This window comes from Solea senegalensis, linkage group LG6 (genome assembly GCF_019176455.1).
Source record: "Solea senegalensis isolate Sse05_10M linkage group LG6, IFAPA_SoseM_1, whole genome shotgun sequence".
Lineage (NCBI taxonomy): Eukaryota > Metazoa > Chordata > Actinopteri > Pleuronectiformes > Soleidae > Solea > Solea senegalensis.
The window spans coordinates 20,771,577-20,795,931 of NC_058026.1; the positions used below are offsets into that span (position 1 = coordinate 20,771,577).

Genomic DNA, 24,355 nt, shown 5'->3' on the forward strand with positions numbered 1-24,355 from the left:
TCACACAGACTTTGAGGAAATCCTCTCTTTAGCGGAGGAGGAAATGGCTACTTTATTAAATAGTTAATAATTATAATATATATCATATATGTGTGTATGTGTATATTTATATATATATATTTAAATATATATATTTCAACATTATTCTCACAATATTGCGACTTGATTGTGGAAATAGATTTTAAAAAATATATTATTTACAAAGGCGATTTTATTATCAATTATGAAACTCAGTTATGCTTTACAGGTGAAATATATAAAGACAAATGTCCAGTTTATAGTTTGCCTTTAGTCCCTCCTCGCACGCCGTAGTGAGCCGCTAAAATACTGCTATGTTGTTGTGACTTCAGGAGATGTTTTTGAGACAACAGTAACTCCTCTCGCCTTTTACTGTGTAGACACCACATTGAATTAAAAACGCATTTAGCTAATTTCGTCTCAGCCCGTAAAATAACGACTAATTCCACCGAGGAGAAGCAACTCAAACAAGACGGTAGTTCGCTGCTGCCACTTAACTGCAGTTAAGTAGGAAAGCGTCGCTGCTGTAGGATGTCGGCCGTGCCAAACGAGTCGAGGAAACGGAACCGAAAGCGATATGCGTACGGATACTTTCATACCAAGCGGCACAAGGGTCCCCGGGAGCTGGACGTGGGCATGGAGGGAATCCTAGTCACCTGCAACAACGAGAAGACGTGCACACCAGAGGCCCTCAACCTGCTCAGTGAATACGCTGACAAGCTCTATGGACCGGATTCGGTGAGTAGGACACACTGCAGTCATTCCTATTCTGTTATTTGACCTAATTAAATGAACCACTGCAGTATGTTTCTTCTAACAGCTGGTGTTGAGAAGCCACAGGAGTAGTAGGGCTGCAACTAAAGATTATTTTCATAATGATTAATCTGCCGATTGTTTTCTCGATTAATTTCCAGGTTTGTTTGCCAAACCTCATTGATAATCAAAAAAAAATATCGAAATAATCGTTGCAGTCCTACAAAGGAGGTATATGCCGATACTATAGATTGCAAAGTAATAAAACAATGGCAGCCATACCTAAAAGTTACAATAAACAGATGGGCTAAATAAAGTATGGTATAACAGTATAGTGTCACAGCTGATAATGTAATAAAGTGCATTTCCCAATAATGTAATACACTTTTTTACCAATAATGTAATAAATTATTACATTAACAGGAGGTTATTACATTATAAGGTTAGCCTTCATTTCGCAGGTCCTGGTAATGAAATAATTCCCCAATATTGTAATAATTTAACAGCAGACCACCCGTTACATGGCTTCAAGTGGTGACACTATGTAAGCAACACTAGCTCGAGAGCTCTAGCGCCACCAACAGGACAAAGTTGGACATGCATGTACTGTATGTTCATTAACTTTTGACTTGTTGGCTTAGTTCCTGTTATGTTTGATTGGCTGTCACGGCCAATCGCCTTTGAATTTCAAGATGTTGAATGCATTCGTGTGGCATGGTCTGAAGATCATCTGAACGATGTTTTGAGAAGATTACACAAAATGTGTGACAAGAGAAGCCTTTTAAAGGTCATGGATCAAATCAAAGATGGCAGAAAATCCAATATGGCTGAAAAAAAACATTAAGGATGCGTTGAACTCAGCTTGGCCCAAGGGTTCCAGTGATACATCGTTTGTGAAAAATGGATGAACAAGTCAAAAGTTAATGTACATACATGCATGTCCAACTTTGTCCTGTTGGTGGCGCTAGAGCTCTCGAGCTTGGGTTGCTTACACAGTATCACCACTTGAACCCAAGTAACGGGTGGTCTGCTGTTAAATTATTACAATATGTAATAACCTCCCATTAATGTAATACTTTATTACATTATTGGTAAAAAGTGTATTACATTATTGGGAAATGCACTTTATTACATTATCGGGACGTTATTACGTTATCAGGTTTTATAACATTTTCAATGAACTCAATTACAAATTTTTATCACATTATTGGGGTTATTACATTATCTGGATTTGTTACATTATCAGGTTCTACAGGGCTGGCTCTGTTAAAGACCATTTTGGATGTTTGTTTGTTTTTTTCTTTTTTAATTAAAATACTGTGGATGTTGTTTGTAATGAAGACGGTAGATTGTAAATTTATTTCACATGTAAAGTAACTTTTTAAGAAAAATAAATGGCTAGTTGGAGGTTAGCATACAAACTATGCTGTTAGAAATTGAAAAAAAAACTAATTGAAATGATCATGAGAGGGAGTTTTCTAAAGAAATTGCCTCCATTGATTACAGTTGCATGATGATGCTGAGAGCATCAGTGAAGAACTAGAGGCTGGAGCATCGAGACCACAACAGGAGAAATACTTTCAGGCTATGAAGAGTGGGGCACACAATGTGATCTTCATCAGAACTCAAAATTTGGGTAAAAACTGAATCAAAAGAATACTTACGTCTTCATGATTATGGAATATAGGTTATTAACTTTATTTTGCTCTCCTAGAACCTGATAAGTTGGTTCATTCCATCCTGTCTGATCTTCACACCACCAAGAAGAAAAAGTCCAATGAGATTCTTCGGATGCTGCCAGTGAGAATCTAAAATCATATTAGTCAATTTAATACACATAGTATGCAAAGATGTCATCACAAGTGACCATATTTAAACAATCATGTTTTAAAGTGCATGTTTTAAAGTATATTCGGGTGTGTCCAACTCCACTTTTGCCAATTACGTTGCCAGTCATCTAGGTAAAAAGTAAGGTGAAAAACATGAATTTGTATTTATGTGCATTAGAGTTTTGTTAGCTGCTTACACTAAAAATCAGTTTAGTCTATATCAAGACTGGAATAATCCAAGTTTAATAGTGACTAATCCTTGTTTTGTTCTCAAACTAGGTAACTGGAACATGCATGGCCTTCCACGAGGAAATAGTGAGGTACCTAACTACTTTCTTGGAACCATGGTTCAGAGCACCAAACTATGCTACCTATCACATCGCCTTCAAGGGCCGCGACATCGGCTACAAGAAGACAGATGAAATCATGAAATCAATTGCAGGTTGAGTTTATTTAATCTAGTTAATATTTATATGACAATTTAGTTGAATAAGAAATTTGAATATTGCATCTTGATCAAAAATGAAAGTCAATCAATCTTTTGTTTATTGGCCATCACAGGTGTTCTGGGGAGGTTGAATCGTAAAAACAAACTGGAGTTGACAAACCCACAACTGACAATCATCATTGAGGTTATCAAGGCCGTGTGTTGCATCAGTGTGGTTAGAGACTATAAACTGTATAGAAAGTACAACATTCAGGAAATACTAAAAGTGGATGCACCAAAGCCTGATGCGACCTCAGCAAAAACTGATGCAAACAAACCCGAGGAGGAGGGGAATCAGAAGGAAGAGGACACAAAACATGAAGACAAGACGGGTGATTTGGAAAATGGCAAAAATGTTTCGGAGGACGACAAGAAGGTTGATAAGGGTCAAGGTGAAGGAGAGTAAGGCTTTGAAATCAAAGCAACAAGTTGTTGGTCATATTTAAAATACCTTTGCTATATTGTTATGCTTTTGTTTGCCAAGTGAAAGAAAGCTGACTTTGTTCATGGTTTATAATGGCGCATTTCCACCGGCTCTACTCACCTCGGCACGATTAGGTTGCATCTCCACTACAAAAAAGTATCTACTTAACGTGGGCGGAGTCATAACTGCACGGCTGAGTGAAACTGCTGTGACTTACTTTATACGCGACACAGACACGAGTGACTAGTGACTTTACACCAGACTTCTGTAGTTGTTGGGGATCAACCCAGGTTTTTAGGATTGTTAAGTAGTTTTAATTTATCTACAATTCGGCACTGTTCGGCTTGATTTCTGTCCACACGTCTCTTGAGTACAGCCTCCTACTCCACAGACTACAGCGGCAGCGGTCTGTGATGCCGCTCATGATCACCGGCGCTGTCCCTAAATACGCCACTCCACTTTAAAAGACTCCTGTTAAATATAGAGGTTTCCCTTGTAGTTGTTGGAGATTAACCCAAGTTTTTTGGATTGTTAAGTAGTTTTAAGTGATCTACAGTTCGGCGCTGTTCGGCTTGATTTGTGAGTGGCATGTATGGCTGTGATGGGACTCTGGCCAGTCAGCGACCGGCAGTCTGACCAATCATCGCATAGAACCTACTACTACTACCACGCTGGGAACCTCGCCGGAGCAGGTACTAAAAATAGTACCTGGTACCAGGTACTATGCTAGTGGAAACGCATCTTAAACCGTGCCGTGGTGTGGTGAGGTCAGGCAAGTAGAGCCGGTGGAAATGCGCCTTAAGATTGACAAAAATTAAAAATGACATAAAATGATGTACTGACTGTTTTCATTAGGAAAACTATTGACTATATTGAGGTGTCCATTTCAAATTCCTTGACAAAGTGGAAAATTACATAAAATGATGTACTGACTGTTTTCTTTAGGAAAACTTTATTAACTATATTGGGGTGTCCATTTTAAATTGGAGAGCTTTAGAATTAACTGTATGTGTCTTTGTGATGTGCAGCTTAACTTTGTTGCAGCAGCTCACTTTTTTTCATCTGAATCTTCTCTTTAAGTGTCATTTGAATTTGACTAAACAGAGGTGTGTGTTACATGAAATAATGGATGTTTTTTGGAAGAAATGTTATTTCCTAAATAAGCACCTGAATTAAAATTGCCTGTGTTTGTAATCAGTTTAGTACATGTAGTGTGTCGTAGCTTTTCCACTTCCACTTTTACACATCCCATTCACATTATTGGACAAACTGAAGCTTAAAGCTGACTGACAATCTCTGATTAAATTCTGATAAATTCATATAGCTAACTTTAAGGGTTTATTTATTTACAATTAGTTTCACACTAGATGTATGTTCCTTAATTCCTTAACTCTTGTTCAAGTGAGATGATTAACTGCAGCAACTAGGCTCTGTTCAAGGGTGTTGCCACAGAAGCAGTAGCTCCTGCCAGGAAGGCCAATCAAAGCCTGATGCAACTCAAAATATAGAGCCGAGAGCAGAACATCCCAGAGTCATATTGTTAAAGAAATATATTATGGTCAGAGAGGACTATATGTATCTTATCTCTGTTCTATTTAGTTCAGAATTTTCTTCAATATATTCTCCAAACATAACTCATCACTTATTCCAGAGACTCCAGAAATACAGCCAGGGGTCTCAAACTCAAATGACCTGGGGGCCACTCTGGTCAGGAGCCAGTGAAGTGAAAAAAAGTACATTCTTGAAGGAAAAAAACATCAACTGTAAAATTTGCATAAGGATATTTTATATAATGTCAAATTAAAAGTGTATGTTTTGATATGAAACAATACTTTTTCACTTGATATTAAGTGGAGGGCCGGATGAAATTGATTGGGGCCGTGAGTTTGAAACCTCTACCTTACACTGATGATGGTACTGGATAAAACACCAATCACCAAACTTAATACAAATCGTCCTGAAAGCAGCGTGAATGCGTACAAGTTGTAACAGTAAATCTTTGATATGAACGCTGTGTCCACATTAAACATAAAAACACCACACTGTTTACGCACCCTTTACGTTTATTTACTATGGAAGAGAATTAGGGCCACATATGATTTTTTTTTTTTTTGAAAATTCTGAGATTAAATCCAGAAAGCCATAATACTTTCATGTAAATTTCAGTTATGAAGCTCAATAATGAACAGAATACAATTATTGTATTATTATTTTTACCGGTAAAACATATAACGGCAAATTTCCCACCACTGGGACCTTTACAATTTTAAATCCAGCTTGTCCTTTTAAAGACGTAGTTGTAGTGGCTGGCATTTGGCCTTTTGTCCCTCCTGACACGCCGTAGTGAGACTAAAAACGTGCTATCCGGTGCTGTTGTGTTGTGACTGAATGAGACGATTCTTGAGATTTAAGAACAGCCTCACGCGTTTCGACTAAAACAGGAACTCCTTTCGACTTTTACAGTGTAGTCGCTGCATTTTCTTTTACCTCACATTGAGCTGATTTAGTCTCAACCCGTAAGCTAGCCGCTAACCGAAGAGAAGCAACTCAAACAAGACGGTAGTTCGCTGCTACTTTACTGCAGTTCAAACGTCAGGAAAGCCTCGCTGTTGTAACATGTCGGCTGTGCCAAACGAGTTGAGGAAACGGAACAAGAAGCGATATGCGGGCGGACACCACAACAAGCGGTATAAGGGCTCCCGTGAGCTGGAGGTGGGTATGGAAGGAATCCTCATCACCTGCAACATGAACGAGAAGAAGTGCACAGCCGAGGCCTTCAACCTGCTCAATGAATACGCCGACAAGCTCTATGGACCCGAGAAGGTGAGTGAGACACACTGCAGTCATTCCTGTTCTGTTATTTGACAAAATAAAGTTAACTACATTCTGTATTTGACTCCTTGTAACAACTGAATTGTCCTATAAAACCTTTTTGTAATTATACACTACATAAATGACAAGTAATAACAAACAACAATTCAACAGTGTAGATAAAGGTGGGAATCACAGGCTACCACACATATGATGCCACCATTCTAATAATATTACGATGCAACGATTCTCTGATAATCAATACATTGCAAGACAATCATATAGTGATACATCACGACATCTGTCTCTGAAAAGTCTAAAGTGCAGGATTCCTCTATCTATTCACAACATAGAGAACAAAGTGCATAATGCAGGGGTCCCAACGTCAACTAGACTGAGGGCCAGCAAAGTGAAAAAAAAGTCCAACTTTTTTGAGGAAAAAGACAATTGAAACTGCCTCGTTGTTGGCGAAGTAACATCTGCCAAAGTTTCCCTCATTCACACGCATGTAACTGGCAGAGACTACTTTGGAGCGCCTTCATTTGTTAATTGAAAAATCCATACTTGGCCATGGTGATTAAATTATCTTATTGCATGAGGAGGATATTTCACCAAATCATTATTTTGATCCACCCCTAGTACAGGGTGATGAGAAGCCAAAGAGGGGACATGAAGATATATTACCAGAGTAGAAGCATTAAATTTAAAGACTAAAACATTAAGCAGCAGAATTATGGGACCCAAAAGCGTAACAGTTCTTTGTTGATTAGAGACCCGAGCCAGGCATAGCCTCTATGACATAAGCCTTTATTTGATTTGATCCGTCATTACCAATACTTGACTTTTGTCAATGTTAGATCCAGGGTATGTGACCAGCGGAGCTGGGGAATTTTGACCACAGTGTGTAGAAAATGAAACCAATAACAAAAATTAATTAATTAATTTAATCACAATAATTAGAGTTACCTTATCTCTTGCTCCATTTTGATCTAATTTCACCATTCCACTGTTTGAAGTATATTTGAGGAAGAGGAGGATGATGAGAGAGTAAATCTCTTAGTGAGAATAAATCTGGCTCCTTGAGCGAAGTCTGTAGCTGACTTTGCTCAACTGACTGCGTTGGTGATAATGGTATTACTTGGAAAGCTCAGTATTTTCCCAGGTGGTATTTATTATAAAAAGTTTGAGTACCACTGTGTTAGATCATTTACACACTGTATAACGCAGCTAACGGAAAGAGTTGATTGAATTAGTAGTATTTGTTTTCATACTCTTGACATGGTTATACTGTCACTGTTGATTTGTAATGAATTAGATACTTTTTATATCATATCAGACTTCGCCTGGGTAAAGGGTAGTATTGTTTAGTACTGTATTGTTTGAATACAGGTTACTTTTCAAAAAAGTGCTAAAATAACTTATGGTAAGTCGCTTTGGATAAAAGCGTCTGCTGAATGACATGTAATGTAGTTGCAGCTTAGAATATACAGGAGCTGATTTTCTTCGAAGTATGTTTTCTAAAAAATAAATGACCTCCTTGATTACAGTTTCATGGTAATGCTGGGAGCAGCAGTGATGAAGAAGAGGCTGAAGAAGAAGATGTTGATGTTGCACTAAAGAAAGAAGTGGCACAGCTGCAAGCGTCTAGAACGAAACAGGAGAGACGCTTCCTGGCTTTGGACAGTGGGGCAAACAACGTAATCTTCATCAGAACTCAAAATCTGGGTTAGCGTTAAATTAAACGAGTACTTTGTTCTGAATGTTTATCCAGCAACTGTTATTAACTTTTTTATTTTGCGCTCCTAGAATCTGACAAGTTGGTTCATCACATCCTGTCTGATCTCCACACCACCAAGAAGAAAAAGTCTCGTGTGATCCTTCGGATGCTGCCAGTGAGAAGCTAAAATTACATTCAACTAAATACACACAGTATACAGAGAAGACAACACAAGTGGCCCTATTTAAATCTGTAGTGCGTGTTCTAAAGTGGGTGTGTCGAAGTCCATTTTTGGCTAGTTACACAGCACGCCATTTGGGGGCAAAGTGAGGTGAAAGGCTCTTGCCTTTGCATTTGTGTTAGAACAAGGCTCTTTCTGCATGGAGTTTGCATGTTCTACCCGTGTGTGTGCGTGGGTTTTCTCCGGGTTCTCTGGTTTCCTCCCACAGTCCGAAAACATGAAGATTTGGGGGTTAGGCAAATTGGACATTAAATTGACCATGGGTGTGACAGTGGATGGTTGTTTGTCTCTATGTAGCCCCGTGATGAACTGGTGACCTGTCCAGATTGTACACTGCCTTTGACCCTATGTCAGCTTGGATTGGCACCAGTGACCCTCATGTGGAGGATAGAAGTGGTAGAAGATGGATGATGGATCATGGCGTTTTATTTGTCGCTCCCTTTAAAAATCTAGGTGTGCTTGTGCATGAGGTTAACATTGCACCAAGAACCCTTCCCATGATTCATAGCCAGTGTCCAGACTGGACTGGATCATGATTTGTAACAACATTCAACTTGAGGAAGGAGAGGATTAGGAGGAGGAGCACTGAAATACATCCACCTGTGGGCACATCTAATGTACCATTTCAAAAAGCATGAAAATACTGCGAGATTGACTTTAATCATATGAAAATTTATTTGGATAGTGCCAAATCACAACATACTTTATCTCAAGGGTTTTTCCATTAGTAGAGCAGAAGCTTTACAATTTTATAAAGAGAAGAGAAACCCAACAGTTCACTTGGTGAGACAGAAACTCCCTCTGTCCAGGTTTTGTTGGTCAGTGTGGCACAGGGGTTTTCTGTTGCCTCAAGATAGCAGTGCGCCAACAATGTGCCCAACCACACCTCATTTTAAGACCAAGCACACTGGTAGGGACATCGCGCAAAAATGACAATCTGTGTTGGTTGGAAAGTAATAATCACACTTGTACCACCAGCGCTGTGTACCAATTTGTACCAGGTTTAGAATACAGGTTTTGTCACTTGTGAGCTACTTAGCTTTCAAATAATCTAAAGGTTTATCGTTACTTCACACAGTTTAGTCTGTAGCAAGACTAAAATAAAACATTTAATAAAAAAAAGCTAAATAGTGACTAATCCTTGTTTTGTTCTCAAACCAGGTAACTGGAACATGCAAGGCCTTCCAGGAAGATATAGTGAGGTACCTGACTACTTTCTTGGAACCATGGTTCAAAACCCCAAACTATGCTACCTATCAGATCGCCTTCAAGGCCCGCAACAGCAGCCACAACAAGAGAGATGAAATCATCAAAGCAGTTGCAGGTTGAGTTTATTTAATATTGATTAAGCATCTATAGAATTGTTTTAATCCAAGTATAGACCTCAATTGACCTTTTTGTTTATTTGACTGTCACAGGTCTTGTGGGGAAGCTGAATCCTAAAAACAAAGTGGATTTGACAAACCCAGAACTGACGATCATTGTCGAGGTCATCAAGGCCGTGTGTTGCATCAGTGTGGTTAAGGATTATACTCTGTATAGAAAGTACAACGTTCAGGAAATAGTCAAGGTGGATGCACCAAAGCCTGATGCGACCTCAGCAAAAACTGATGCAAACACACCCGAGGAGGAGGGAAATCAGAAGGAAGGGGACACAAAACATGAAGACAAGACAGGTGATGAGGAAAATGGCAAAAGTGTGTCACAGGACGACAAGGAGGTTGATAAGGGCCAAGGTGAAGGAGAATAAGGCTTCGAAATCAAAGCAACAAGTTGTTAGTCAGATTCAAAATGTCTTTGCTATGTTGTTATGCTTTTGTTTGCAAAGAGAAAGAAGTAAGATATTTTTTTCATAGTTTATGACATTAATTACAAAAGATGGTTGGCAGGATCCTACAATAATTTACTGTCTTTGTTTTCATTAAGAAAACTATCAATGATATTGGGGTGTCCATTTTAATGGAGAGCTTTAGTATGAACTGAACATATCTTTATGTGCAGGTTAACGCTGTTTCAGCAGCTCACATTTTACTTTTTAAAACTCGTTTGAATTAAACGTTTTAAATTTAAGTTTAACAGAGGTACAGGCCTGTGTGTGCGCATTACACACAAACACAGTGATAGACTGTTTTTGTAAGATTTCCTAAAGCAGCACCTGAATTAAAGCTGCGTGTGTTTGTAACTGACATTTTCTCACTTCATGTTGCAGTGATTGTGACAGCAGTTTAGTACATGTGGTGTGTCGGAGCTTTTTTTTTTTCTTCCTCTTCACATCATGGAGTAAAATGTCTCTTGTGACTAAAAACCAACATTTTCTCATCTCTGTTCTTCTCTGCTCCACAAGATGGCGACGATGCCACATTTTGTACATAGATTGACACCATGGTGGAAAGTGAGGTTGTTTCCCATGGATGAATGTTTTACAGTACAGATTTATATAGTTATTGACTCAGCTGTGCCACCCTCCCTCCATACAATTTAATCCAAGTTAAAGAGTGTAGAATACATTTATCATCTGATACACTTAAGGGGGCAATACCGAATATCTGTTTTTGGGTGACACTAAGATTTTAGAGAGCGAAATGCTTCAGAAAGACATTTGTCACATTTTACAGTTTAATCGTGTGACCATGAGATGTGGTGAGTTTGAAATTTGAAGCTTGAACGCTAACTGTCATTCTTATTGATTGTGTATGATCATAATTCACAGCATTAGACAAACTTAAACCTTGACCTGATGATGGTGCCGGGATTTCAAATCATCCTGAAGGCAACGTGACTCTCTACCAGTTTTTAAAGGTAATTTGAATGGGCAAACTCCTGATATTCTACTCTGACATGAGTAGGTTCTTTAATCTATTCATTGTCTACTGCTTTATCCTCTGTATGAGTGTCGCGAGGAGCTGGAGACAATGCCAGCTGATGGGCAGAAAGGCGGGGTAAACCCTGGACAGGTCAGTAATCCATCACAGTGATAAACAAACTGTTAAAAAAAATGTTATTATCAGCAAATAATATACAACATTTCTTTGCAGTCTATCCAGAAATTGAGTCTGGAGCACTGTAGTGACAGGATTAGCTGACCAACAGTAGCTTTTGATTTTGCTGAGCATATGTTGATATTTCTGCATCCACTGAGCACGTCTGAGAGGGTCACAGTTTATTGTTTGTGTGTTTGAGTATCTTACCAGGAAAAGTCTGTTTTAGACATTCATGAAAACTAAAGAGAAATTCTGTTATCTATACCGTGCGTAAATGTATTAGACCACCCAATGTAAGATTTATGCCACAGCTGCCCCAAATCAACAGCATTGGTAATTCATTAATTTTTTAATATTACTGTAACAGTTAATGCACCAGTATGTAGAATCTCTTTAACTCAAATGATATTTTAATGCTAAAATATAATTATTATTGTTCATGAATTTTCAAATGTACTGTTTTACAAAAAAAGGGAAAAAAATATTTCTTGATTAAGATGTCAAATTATAGTTATTTACTTGCATTCCTGAACAGAAAAATTAGTTTTTTATTTTGGGGTGGTTGATTCATTTCTGTCTTCACATAGGTGAAGCCCATTAAGCTGGCTCAAACTTGGGTATAATAAGGTGAATTCAGTTTATTATTTGGCAAATAAATATAAATAAAGCATTTCTTTTTAAGTTTTTTTTGAAAGATTTGTAAAATATTTCTGTTTTCCCAAAATTGAACAATAATGTCATTATTCATCACAGGAGAAAGTGTAAGCTGTCGTATGTACATACAACAACACACACACACACACACACATGCGCATTAACTGAATTCTGAATTATTTTTCAGCTCATTACTTTTGGGCTGAGCCGCTGCTATGACCCTGCATTCATTATCTCCACTGCATATAACTACACCTCTCAGTTGCCCCAATCACTGTGACCTCCCTTAAAACCTTATAACCCCGACACTCGGGGAAAGGATTACATGTTTTTCACCTGCCATCTTATTATTAGTACAATGCCAATTAGACGGTGTGCATGGTCTACATAATGTCCGGTGATAACACATAATGATGTCACACCACTGCTGACAGGTGGAATTCTTACTTTTTTGTTGCGGCTGTGGGGACAACATTTTAATGACATGAATTGGTTATTATTACTAATTGCCATCTAGGGGAAAAAAAAATCTGTTCACTAAAAGCATTTTGTGGAAGCAGAGTGTTTAGCCAGGAAGAGAATGAACAGAATATTTACAGTGGAAACCACTAAGTGTTGTCTACGTAAGAAAAATTGCCCTCAAGGCCATGTCTAATTAAACCTCCGTGGGCTCTATAGCCCACTGCTTTTCCGCCAAACAGGAACACAGGCACGCGCGCTCTGTTCTGCCATCCAGGACTCGACGCTCATTCAGGTTTAAATGTCACAGGCCTGTGAAACAATTGCATCCATAGGCGCATGTGCACACAGTCCCCAGGGTCAGGATTAGCATCAACTGGTGTGGCTCCATATCTGACCTTTATGAGTGGCTAAGTAGTTCTCTCCAGGGTCTCATTTGTCTCACTTCACCCCCCAACAATGGCTTCAACCCCCTCCTAACTGTAGCCTTCACTCTGTGCAGAATGAAAGCTGTGAGTGTTGAATTTTAACAAGCTAAATACTTAGTTTTTACTATTTTATTAGAGGCCGACATAGGCTTGTTGCGTGAATGGGGTGAAGTCTGCCATCTCCGATTAGCTTGTTTTTTTTAAATGTTTTACTTCTCTTGATGGGGCCACACGGTGGTCTAGTGGTTAGCACTCTCGCCTTGCAGCGAGAAGACCTGGGTTTGAGCCCCGGTTGGAACAAGGGCCTTTCTGCATGGAGTTTGCATGTTCTCCCCGTGTGTGCGTGGGTTCTCTCCGGGTACTCCGGCTTCCTCCCACAGTCCAAAAACATGCAATGTGGGGATTAGGTAAATTGGACACTCTAAATTGACCATAGGAGTGAGTGTGAGAGTGAATGGTTGTTTGTCTCTAGTTGTGTGTGGCCCTGCGATGGACTGGCGAACTGTCCAGGGTGTACCGATGTAGCTGAGATTGGCACAGCACCCCCCGCGACCCTCTGGTGGAGGATAAAGCGGTTAGATGATGACTGACTGACTTCTCTTGATGTTTTGGTTTAAAATATGAAAAATAATGCACTTCTGTTGTCATGCATAGCCAAAAGTTTGGAGAGTAAATGGCCGTAAAATTACTGTTAGGCTCAAAGACGAAGCAGTAATCCTCAAAATTCAAATGATGCACAATAATTCTGAACTGCAAATTATAGTTTGTTAAGAGCATTTTGGGGCTTTTTTGCACATTTTTTTCTGCATCTCACAAACATTTGTGCCTTAAACAAGTATTTGTAACAAGTTAGTGATTAAAGACAACGTCCACTTTACTACCAGGCGACTGTTGTTAACTTAATGCAGCTCACAAATAAGGGTCTTCGTCTCTGACTGAAGAAATTCCAAGACACTAGCAACAATCGGTGTCAACAGAATGGAACAGAACAGCATTTTCCTCAATTAGTCTTTTTAATTTGATAGTTTAGATCAGAGTCTCTCAATCGTGGTCGTGGTGATCCACTGTCCTGCATGTTTTATGACTTTCCTTGCTCTAACACACTTGATTCAAATAAATAGCTCGTTATCAGGCCTCAGCAGTGTTTGATGATGAGCTGACTATTTAAATCAGGTGTGTTGGAGCAGGGAAACATCAAAAACATGGGCAGGGCAGGATTGAGAAACTGTGGTTTAGATAAGAAGAAAAAAAAGTTCAGGTTAACATTTTACCTGATGACAAAAACAACATTTAAGGCTCTTATAGAAAGGCTGTTTTTCTTTAGTTTGGCTGAGTTTTCAGTGACATGAACCACCTGCTCGAGGGCAGCAGGGAGTGTCCAGGGTGGCATAGATCGCCACCTCAACATTTATATACTGTATATTGTCAATGAAAACAGTTAGAAGCAATAGCAGTGTAAATTTTCATCCATTTGTTTGCCTACGTATCAGAGTGTTGGCATTATCTCTGCTGACTCACTGGCACATTGTCCTGGCTCAGTGTTGATTTAATTCATGAGCTTTCTTTTCTTTATCTCAACAAGTGAAAAGAGAGAGTCACTGTTTTGTTTCTCATTATACTCGTTTCACTCCACACTTTTATCTAATTCTTCTGAAAGAGCCTCTCAATACCCATTAGATTGGATTAACAACATTTTCTGGGCTTTGGCAGGGCCACTCACAGACAATCACTCCGATATTTTTTAGCAGGATGCCTCAGGTCATTGTTCCAAAAAGAAAAGAGCACTGTCTCCATATATAGTCCCTTTCACATGTTCACCCTGGAGCAGTTTGGAATGAATGAAAGAAAGTGCTTGAGTTCTACCCAAAGAGTTCAGTTTTTGTGTCATTGGACCAGAGAATCTTTGTAGGTTTATATTTCTGATTTTTGAAGATCTCACTTCTGGCGTTGGGCAAAGGGGTGTGGTTTCGACAATAAATTCACCTAATCACATGCACATGGTCCTTTTTTAGACAATGAGGGTGAGTTTGGCTCCGTAATTTTCTGTTGACCGGCACTTTACACAATTAATATTCGTTATAGATCTTAGTTTTTGTGCCATGATATTCATTTTCATCTGTTACAGTTTGTCAGTAATCATTTTGTTTAATAAATTGCGTTATCCGTTATCAATCATATCGTTCCTCTAACATAGAGGCCTGATTATTGAGATGTTGCTGAGGATGTTTGTCCTTCTGGTGGATTATTCTCAAATATCTTCACAGGTCTACTAAAACTACTTAAATTGACCATTGGGTTCTTGGTCACAAGATCAAAACCCTTCATTCACGGCTTCGTAGGTTAAATCTTGGGGGGTTAAAATGTTGTGGTTTCTAGATTACCAAGACCACTGTGCTCCTCCTGAGGAAATTTAAAAAAAACGTTTAACCACCCACAGAGAGACTTTTTGTGGACCTTAGGTACACAGTGTGTCCAGTTTGCAACAAACCTATTTCTGAAAGACGGTTAAAAGCTGATGATTTAAAGCATTTGTAAAGTACCCCATAATGTGGTTCAATTTTAATTTCGAAGGTTATTGAATAATAATTGTTGAGGAAACAATGACAGTTGCCATTCGAAATTAAGTCTAAAATATGATGCTGGTGCTCCCTTTATCAAGATATTTCAATTACACTTACTATGTACATCTGCATTTGTGGCTGTGACTGACATGAGTGTGCACGGCGTAGTGAATACTGCAAACAGTGCTTCACAACAAACACGAGGCGCATTCACTTGCAAATTTATCAGCATGGCTAAAGTGTCTGAAAGACTAAGTGTGTTTTTGTATTACAGCAAATGTTGGCCTCTGAGTTGAGTCCTCGTGTGTGACTGTTGTCGGGTGAAAAGCAATTATGAGTTTTGCCAAAGTGATGTTGTCCTTTTTTTTGTCTATTCTCTATGTATGTATCTGTGTGGAGCTCACCAGACGCCCCCCCCCCACACACACCCCCACCATTGTCATACAGTCAAAAGACACACACATACACACCAGTTTATTTATTTATTCACATCTATTGTCACAATGGCAGGAACATCTTTTCTCTGAGTTATTGTGTGCTTATTTTTTGTGTGTGTACGTGTGCTTGTATTTGTTACCTCTTTAGGACCTTTTCGGGGCCAGTGGTCCTCGTGGAGACCAAAACCTGGTCCTAATGAAGCAGAGATGGGGCTAAGATGCTAATTATAGTTAGGTGAAGGTTATAGGCTTAGGCATTAACAGGTTACGGTTAAGGTTGTGGATAATGCTTTGTTTAGGAAGTCCAAATGAATGGAAGTTGATACAGTGTCCTCGGAAGAATAGCTGCACAAACCTGTGTGTGTGTGTGTGTGTGTGTATGTGGCTCCCAGCTATGTGAATGGGGTTAGATAATGAGAAATGCTTATCAACCCACGACAGCCTGACAGCTCACTGCTATTAGCTGTTACCCAGCAATCCTACAGGTGGGCCAAGAGTGCCCAAATTGATTCCAAACATTGCTATTTATCCGTGTAGAAAGGGAACAATCAGCAGAGGGATTTAGTTGATTAGGATTATGTTGACTTATTTTGTGGACGGGGGGTGGGGGGGAGTGGACACTTTAAGGAGTCTATTATTGTGGTGAAATTAGTTTTCTTAATACCTGTAATGAAGTTGCTGTTTGAATGTAAATGCCTGTTCATGTGAGCGAAGTGTGGAGCGAGAGAGGAAAAAAAAGACAGCTCAGTTTGAGGACAGAATCAAGAACAACAAATTCAGGGGCAGTTTGTCCCATTCACACACTCACAACTATTCCCTCATTCTAATCAGAGGTTTAGTCCATGCCGAGGGTACTTTCCATATCACTGGATGGCTTTTGCTGCAGGGAGACGCATTTTAGCATAATGCTAACAAGAACCTTGACAATTAGTTCGACAGCAGGGGGGGACTCGGGGGCAGAGTGCGGCGCAGAGACGTGAATAGGAACCTGGGATAAACTGCACAACAGAAGACTTGAGGGAGAACGCAGAAGCAGGACATCAGCTGTGTGACTCAACACAGCACTGATTACTTTTCCTCTTTCCTCCCATGTAATGATCAGTGCTTAAGAGGATGTGGATAAAGGCCCTGTTTGACTAACGAGACTTGATCTTAGCGCCACACAGACGCGCAAACATGCAGAAGGGAAACACAAGACAACATAATCTGAAGAAACCCTGATTTCCAGGTTAACACTTCATGTTATCAGCTGTTCATGTGCAATGCAAAGTAGATGGTGAAATTACATGTTTGCAAAACCTTTGAAGACAAAGTTTGAGCTTTATTGCAAAGTATTAGAAATGGTAATAACAATTCCGAATCAACAGATTTCAACACTACAATTAGACATTTAGAGTTGATACAATGGTACATGTAATGTTTAAACACGTATTCAACCAAAGATAGTTCCCTTTTTTGAACTTAAATTCATAGATTACACATCATTTTTGTGAGAGTAGCATAGTAAGAGTACATGCTACAACTTCTGTTGCTTTGGTCATTGTGGTAATTTGTTTTTTGGTATACAACTAAATATTGCTAATGAAGAAGAATATAACCAATCAACTGTGTAGTCCTGAAGACTAGTTAACCAGTGAAGCATTTACTGCTTTCCTGGAGCTTTTTGCCTCAGTGGAATTAGTTTGTATGCCCAAGTTGGTGAAATTCATCATCTACAAGAAAAACAAAACTAAAGAAATAAGGCAACATTTCTGTCTCTGAGCTAGTTTGTTTGCCAGCTTGAACACAGAAAACCCCTGTTGTCTTCCTTTCTTGTCCTTAATATGTAGGCCAGGCACAATAACACTGTTTGTTTACTGTTGATTGAATGTCATTAAATGGTGATAGTGGTAAAGAGTTAGCTTTATTCTGTTTCCTGGAACATCAATGATGTGTGTTTTCAGGAAGAGGAGCTCCCATTGGATTGGACAACAGCTGCTGACGAAAGACTCGGAGTGTAACAGTGAAAGATGCATATGTGGTTTTCAGGCAGATGACAGACAGACAGAGGGGCTCCTCAAGAGGACATACAACTTTAACAGGATTGGAAATGGTAACGACCAGCTGTAAGAGGTATGGGAGAAAGAGCTAGGGATGAGAGTCAAAGTGGAAGGGGGCTACTTGAGGAGGAGTGTTTGTGGATTAGTTAACTGTCCCTCAGTCCAAAAGTTGACTAAGAACATGTTTGTGTTTGCTGCAACAGCTTGGGAAGAGGGACATGGAGGATGGGGTAGGGATTGGAGAAGAAGGAGCGAGTGCTTGGGGATGAATGAAGCGGTTAAACACATCATCAAATGCTACACGCACAGCAGGGGGCCATGGGATACACCCGTCTTAGAGATGGGTGGTGTGGCTGTGTGCATGTGTGTGTATAGTTTTGTACTGGTCTAATAAACCATTCATCTGCAGGGAGAGGAGAACACTGGATGCCGAGAGCAGAGGGGGGTTACAGCACTCTTTATGCTCCATATTTACACCCTTTTCAAATGCACAGACCGACAGATACACAGTCCTGCCCAGAGGTTCTTTGATGCCTGTCGATACCGCTGCGTGATGATGTCATACGGCACAGAGCAAAGGAGGGAGGCATGATCAAAGAAGAGAGGGAGGGATGAAGACGCAGGAGAGGATATCCAAGACAACAACGGGACAAAGATGGCGACTGCTTATGCCATGGGACGTCCACTGGCGTCTAGACCTTTGCATCACCAGGAGGGACCCAGGCTGTACAGCAAGTGTGTTCACGTCCCTTGCTCTGACAGGATGACCACCATCATGACATACTGGAACCACAAAGCCAACATCAGCCACTACTACCGCTGGGCTAACACGGTAAGCTTTCTGTCTACCTTAGCCTCTCCTCCGCTGCTGTTAAACCATCAAACCCTCAACGCCCCAATGTCTGGTTACCATCACTCCATCCCAAGTATTTATCATGAGTTGCCATTCTTTCCAATAACACATTTTCGACCCATTTGTTTCTTTTTTCTCAGCCCTTTCATCATGTTTTTTTGGCTGTTAATATAGGCCTCTCTTCGCCATCAAAGGCAGCACATCAATTGCCTTGACTCCCATGTGTATGTGTGAGGGTGAAAGAGAGAAAGAAGGCGGAAAAAAAAGAAGAACGCCGTGTATCAAAGATCAAGGCACGCTTTCATGCCTGATTTTGGCCTTGGTTGGATGTTGCTTTCCATCATCTTTCTATCCTCCCTTTTTCTCGATGTTCCATGGCTGCGGATGCGCTCCGAACCCATCGCCGCTTTCCCCCGTCCCTCAAAGATTCAAATCCTACGATCACTGAAAAATAAAATCACATGCTTTTGTTGGAAAATGAAAGCAGACATTTTTGTGGTTTTTCTTTGAAAATATTCTGTAGCTTACAGGCTACCGGGCCAAAGCTCTGCCCCAATGATGACAATACGTGAAACAATATTTGAATAAGCAGCAGGAGGGCAGCCAGCTAATCCACTGTGGCTAATCCAGCATTGGTGCAGGCCATATTGGTAGCTGGAGTATTCAAGCTCATCACAATACACATCAGCAGGGCGCCATGGCAGATCTACTGACACCCTTACTAGAGGCATGACTGGGAAAGGCCAGCAGATGGATGGACAGGTGGATGAATGGATGAGCGAATAGATGATAGAGAGATAGATGGATGAAAAATCGCATGAGAAGATAGAAAACCTTGATTCAAATACACTGTCTGTCTCCTTCATTTCAGATATTGATTTGTTACATCCTTAAAATTAATTAGATTACTATGAGGAAAAGAAAAACAGCGGACTTTGTATAATGTAGACACAGCAAAAAAGACACGTAAACCAACAGGATATATTGATATCATGTTGCTTGGTTCTTGTTAACACAATGAGAGGGTCCACTGTACAAGACCCTTCTCATTCTTTGTTTGGAAACTGTTCTTGTAGCCAAACAAACTCTTTGTCCCCAATTAATTTTCCAAAAGAGCAGAGGTCTGTTTTCTTTCAAGAGGTATATAATGAAGATTTCACTCCCTGGGAACATCTAAATAGGTCTTTGTGCTCAGAGGCCCCCAAGAGATAAGCCTGTTTCTGACAGCCCTCCGTACAGACGCCTAAATCTGCTGTGGCAGCTGGAACAAAGGGACCCCTGAGCTGGACCCGCAACGCTGACCAAATGCGCCATGTCAGCGGTCTAAGGGCCCTGCCTCAATTTCACAATTAATAAATCTGGCAAATAACTGTTTTCATCACATATTTAACAAAGGTTAAGGAGTAATGAATGACACTTCTTTGTTTTTTGAGAACCATTGCTAGATTTGATTTAGCTGCTTTAGGTTTCACAGTTGTGGTACTGTGTGTGCTGTCTCATTGTCTTGCTTTGACACGGAGTGGACGGACCTGTCTTACCTCTCAACTTCTGTGGAGAAGGCTGATGGTGTGAAGCAGAAATGTTAAAATATATTGCTATACATAATGTTTGAAATGAAAATGAAAATGAAAATTCTCTGACAACAGACAGTACAAATACTGTATCTTTGAATGTATTTTCATGAAACTGGATCCAGTCCTTCATGTTTCCTACATTGTAATATGTTTGAGAGTCTCTTTGTGTCTCATATGTGGCACCAGCTTCAGGTCAAAGGTTTAAAATAGTCCAATGATTTGGTCTTCCTTCAAATAACCTTCACTTCTAATGACATTCCCATCAACTACAGCTGTACTTGTACTGCTAATTAGCAAACGTTAGCATGCTAACAAGCTAATCTAAGATAGTAGCCATGCTCAATGTCAACATGGTATCAGTGTCATTGTGAGTAGGCTGACATTATGCATGATGCCTTTCTCACTCAAGTTTTTTTTCTGTATTTAGCTTTGAGTGGGAAGGAAGGAGAGTGTAGAGAGTGAGAGAGTATTTTTATTCAATTTTAATTTCTAAAAATCCTCTTGTGCGCAATGGGAAGCTCGTGGTATTTCATTTTACACACACACACACACGCACGCACACACGCATTTGTGCAGCATTCGTAGTGAGGACACTTGTAGACATAATACATTCCCTTGCCCCTTACCTTAACATTACATCTCAACTAAATGCCTAACCCTACCTAACCTTAATTCTTACCCTAAAACTAAGTCTTTACCCTGAACAATCCCTTTTAAGAGGTGAGTGAACATGAAGACTTTTCCCAAAATACCCTCATTCCCTATGGTTTTTATGTTTTGTGGTCCACACAAAGATACCCATACAAGAACTAACAAACACACATTTGTGCAGCATTCATACTGAGGACACTTATAGATATAATGCATTCCCTAGCCCCTTACCCTGCCCTTAACCATCACAACTACATGTCTAATGCTTACCTTAACCCTAACCTAAACCCAAGAGGTGAGTGAACGTGAGGACAAGTCAAAAATGTCCTCACTTCCTATGGTTTATAAGTATTTTGGTCCTCACAAAGATACCCATACAAGAACTCAAACACACACACACACACACACACACACAGTGGTTATGTTATGACGGACTTGAATTTTGTCCCCATAAGGAAGACAACCCATTATGTGAATGTGTAAACAGATCTAGGTCCCCACAACATAACACACACACATGGATGGATGGATGGATGGATGGATGGATGGATGGATGGATGGATAGATAGATAGATAGATAGATAGATAGATAGATAGATAGATAGATAGGTGCCAGGTGTATAAGTGCCTCCCCTGTGCGTTGACCTTTCTTCAGACCTCTACATTACTAACACACACACACAGACACTCACATCCATCGTCGAAATTCATTATAGATTCATAAGTACCAACATGCCCCCGACCCCTCCTCACCAAGACATCGTAAAGGTCAAGTTCATCTTCCTCAGTATTCTCCCTTTGTCTCACTCCCTACTCTGCTCATTGTCTCCGGGGGGGCACTGCTGCTACCATAACAACACCAGCCTGTTGCTGCCTGTGTGTATGTGTGTTGACTGCTGAGGGTAGAAGGCAAAGTGATGTGAATACATTTCCATAATGAAGCGTGTTTACCTTGCCGGTAAAGTCAATCAAACACATGACCAAACATTTCTTTGCCACTCCTGAACAGAGGTTTCACACCAGATGTTTGATCAAAGGTATTAAAGCAGAGATGAGACTGACTGTAAATCAAACATTTTTACCCAGAATCTCAATATCTTGAAGTGCACAATGTCATTATAAGTGTTTTGGTATGACTGAAATGAAAAAAAGTTTGTAGAAAAAAACCCTACGCAAAACAAGTTACTTTTCTGTTAATTTCAAGCACTATAATCCCAGTCTTTTTTTATTCTCAGTATACTATGATTATGTTTTACTTAAATAATAGGAGGAAAATTATGTCTTACTCATTTCCTAATTCTGTTTTTTTTCATTGGTACTATTTTCCAGGTTCAAATCGTCATGGAGACACAGTCCATACACGTGAGGACAAAGATGAGGACAGGTGTCTGGACCTCACACAAACCACCTGATCCTGGGCCATCTCACCTCAACACCTCACCTCAGGTAAGGGAAACCACAGTGCATTATAATGAAGCTGCTAAACAAAGAAAACATATTTCATTTAAATGAAAAATGTGGGATTGTCAGATTGTTCTTAAGATTGTTCTTAAGCTTAATGAATGTTCTTAAGCTTAATTCTCATAAAGAACAAATCCTGCTCTGATTAATGCAACATTTTTCTGTTTGGCTGTTTTAAAAAGACTGGAACGCTGCAATTTCTTTTTAATTTAACCTTTTAACGTAACGGATGGAAATATGGAAATTTGAGTATTAAAACTCTAGTGTGTAACCTTTTAAATACAGCCTTCTAAAACTTCTAAACTTCTAAAACTTTAGGACACATAATTTTTGACACTTAAGTACAGTAAAGTAAATGTCGTACACCTTGAGACTTCTACTCAAGTAATATTGTAAAGATACTTGTACTTTTATTTAAGTATCCCTTTTAGGTACTTTTATACAAGACTTATACGCACTACAGCTTTAACAGTGTCGACGAAGCCTGTACTTAAAGCTACAGCTCTACAGTATAACTGACCTTTCTTATGTTTCTTCTTTCTATATATAAATATATATATACATATAGATGACCCATGTCGAGTTTTAAGCAAAAACAAATACATAAAAAGCATAAAACAAATGATGATTTGCTTCAGACACTTCACATGTGAAAGTAAATGCACTGTCGTCACTGTGGTACATTCGCTGATAATGAGGGAAAACAAATGTTCACCTCTCTCTCTCGCTCTCTCTCTTTCTCTCTCTCTCTCTCCTCCACACACACACACACACACACACAGAGCTCGGTGCCCCTGACTGACTGACATCAGGACGGAGAACAGTGACAGGAGGGATGCTCAGGTGTCGGCGGCTCTCCCTCTCTCTCCCTCTCTCTCTCTCTCTCTCTCTCTTTTTGAGATCACCTGCCCATGAGTGAAAAGTCCGAGGTGAGTCGATACATTGTTTTTTGCTTTTGCGTGATTTGATTTTCATCAGAACATGTGAGTTTCCTTTGATTTGTCCTGACGTCTCTGTCTGGAGCAAAGTAAGGTGATCATGCTCTCTCTCTTTATTGTCATTAGTCTCAAAATTACAACTAGAGTCTGTATGTGTACATATATATATATGTATATATAAAGATCCTGTTTGTAAATTAAAATGTATATAGACTGCGAGTCTATTGCTGTTCTTGTCATTTCATTTACATTGTGTAACGACCCGCTCTCGTCAGAGGGGTCGCTGTCGTGCTCTAACCAGAATAATATAGAACTGTGACAGGTAGAATCGATATGACGCACGAAATGCCTTTGATGTTAGGGGAAAGAAGTCATGACATGCAAAAAGTCTTAGAGACTATACCATTGGATTTGTTGCTTCTGAACATACAGAAGAATTAGTTCTCTGTCTCGTCATTGGATCACATGCAGAAAATACAGGGAGGGAACGTATGCAGTTTCAAAATTACAGCTTTTTCCTGAAAGAAAAACATCTTCTGCAGGTAATTGTGTCAAGTATTTAGTGTGACCTATCTGCACACTTGGCTCGCTTAAACCTGAACTGAAACCCAAATTAATGTTACTGGTAAAACCTTTGTTTGTCCTACTATTTAATGTTGAAAAGTACCTGCTATGGAAAATGTCTATTACACCAGGGTAATTTAACACTTGCTTGAGCATTACATACATATGTTGTATGAGTTAAAGTTATTAACAGCTTCCTAATATATAAAACCAATGTTTAGTCACATCATTTGAATTCAAATGCCAATGGTGAAAGAATTTGACAGACTCTCTGATAAATAGTTCCGTTTCATGTTGCTTTAAATTTCTGCTTTACCATTAAACGTGTTTTTAGTCCAGTACATTTAAAAAAGAAAAGAAATACAGACCAATCTAATTCCAAGCAATTTAAAACAACCATAGTGGACCAAAATGCTTCATTGGGCTCCAATTAATAATCATTATTCCTTATGTATGATTAATAATTCGGTTGTCT

At 39.5% G+C, this 24,355-nt stretch overlaps 2 protein-coding genes across 2 annotated transcripts; both read left to right on the forward strand.

Annotated features, from left to right (window-relative positions):
• The first annotated feature begins 280 nt into the window (after positions 1-280).
• On the forward strand, positions 281-3,652 carry LOC122771352 (THUMP domain-containing protein 1-like). Its single transcript, XM_044028877.1, has 5 exons — positions 281-756; positions 2,278-2,407; positions 2,486-2,571; positions 2,880-3,042; positions 3,162-3,652. Exons 1-5 carry the CDS (start codon positions 550-552, stop codon positions 3,491-3,493), a joined length of 918 nt encoding a protein of 305 aa, XP_043884812.1. The 5' UTR covers positions 281-549; the 3' UTR covers positions 3,494-3,652.
• A 2,177-nt stretch (positions 3,653-5,829) lies between these two features.
• Positions 5,830-10,589, forward strand: LOC122770865 (THUMP domain-containing protein 1-like). Its single transcript, XM_044028044.1, has 5 exons — positions 5,830-6,334; positions 7,870-8,047; positions 8,129-8,214; positions 9,442-9,604; positions 9,699-10,589. Exons 1-5 carry the CDS (start codon positions 6,128-6,130, stop codon positions 10,028-10,030), a joined length of 966 nt encoding a protein of 321 aa, XP_043883979.1. The 5' UTR covers positions 5,830-6,127; the 3' UTR covers positions 10,031-10,589.
• Positions 10,590-24,355: the final 13,766 nt, after the last annotated feature.

Excerpts from the sequence above, each read along its gene's own strand:
- LOC122770865 (XM_044028044.1), top strand. The coding sequence starts at position 6,128 with ATGTCGGCTGTGCCAAACGAGTTGAGGAAACGGAACAAGAAGCGATAT. Across the intron at positions 8,048-8,128 it reads CATCAGAACTCAAAATCTGG|AATCTGACAAGTTGGTTCAT; the intron begins GTTAGCGTTAAA and ends TTGCGCTCCTAG. Across the intron at positions 9,605-9,698 it reads AATCATCAAAGCAGTTGCAG|GTCTTGTGGGGAAGCTGAAT; the intron begins GTTGAGTTTATT and ends TGACTGTCACAG.
- LOC122771352 (XM_044028877.1), top strand. The coding sequence starts at position 550 with ATGTCGGCCGTGCCAAACGAGTCGAGGAAACGGAACCGAAAGCGATAT. Across the intron at positions 757-2,277 it reads AGCTCTATGGACCGGATTCG|TTGCATGATGATGCTGAGAG; the intron begins GTGAGTAGGACA and ends CATTGATTACAG. Across the intron at positions 2,408-2,485 it reads CATCAGAACTCAAAATTTGG|AACCTGATAAGTTGGTTCAT; the intron begins GTAAAAACTGAA and ends TTGCTCTCCTAG.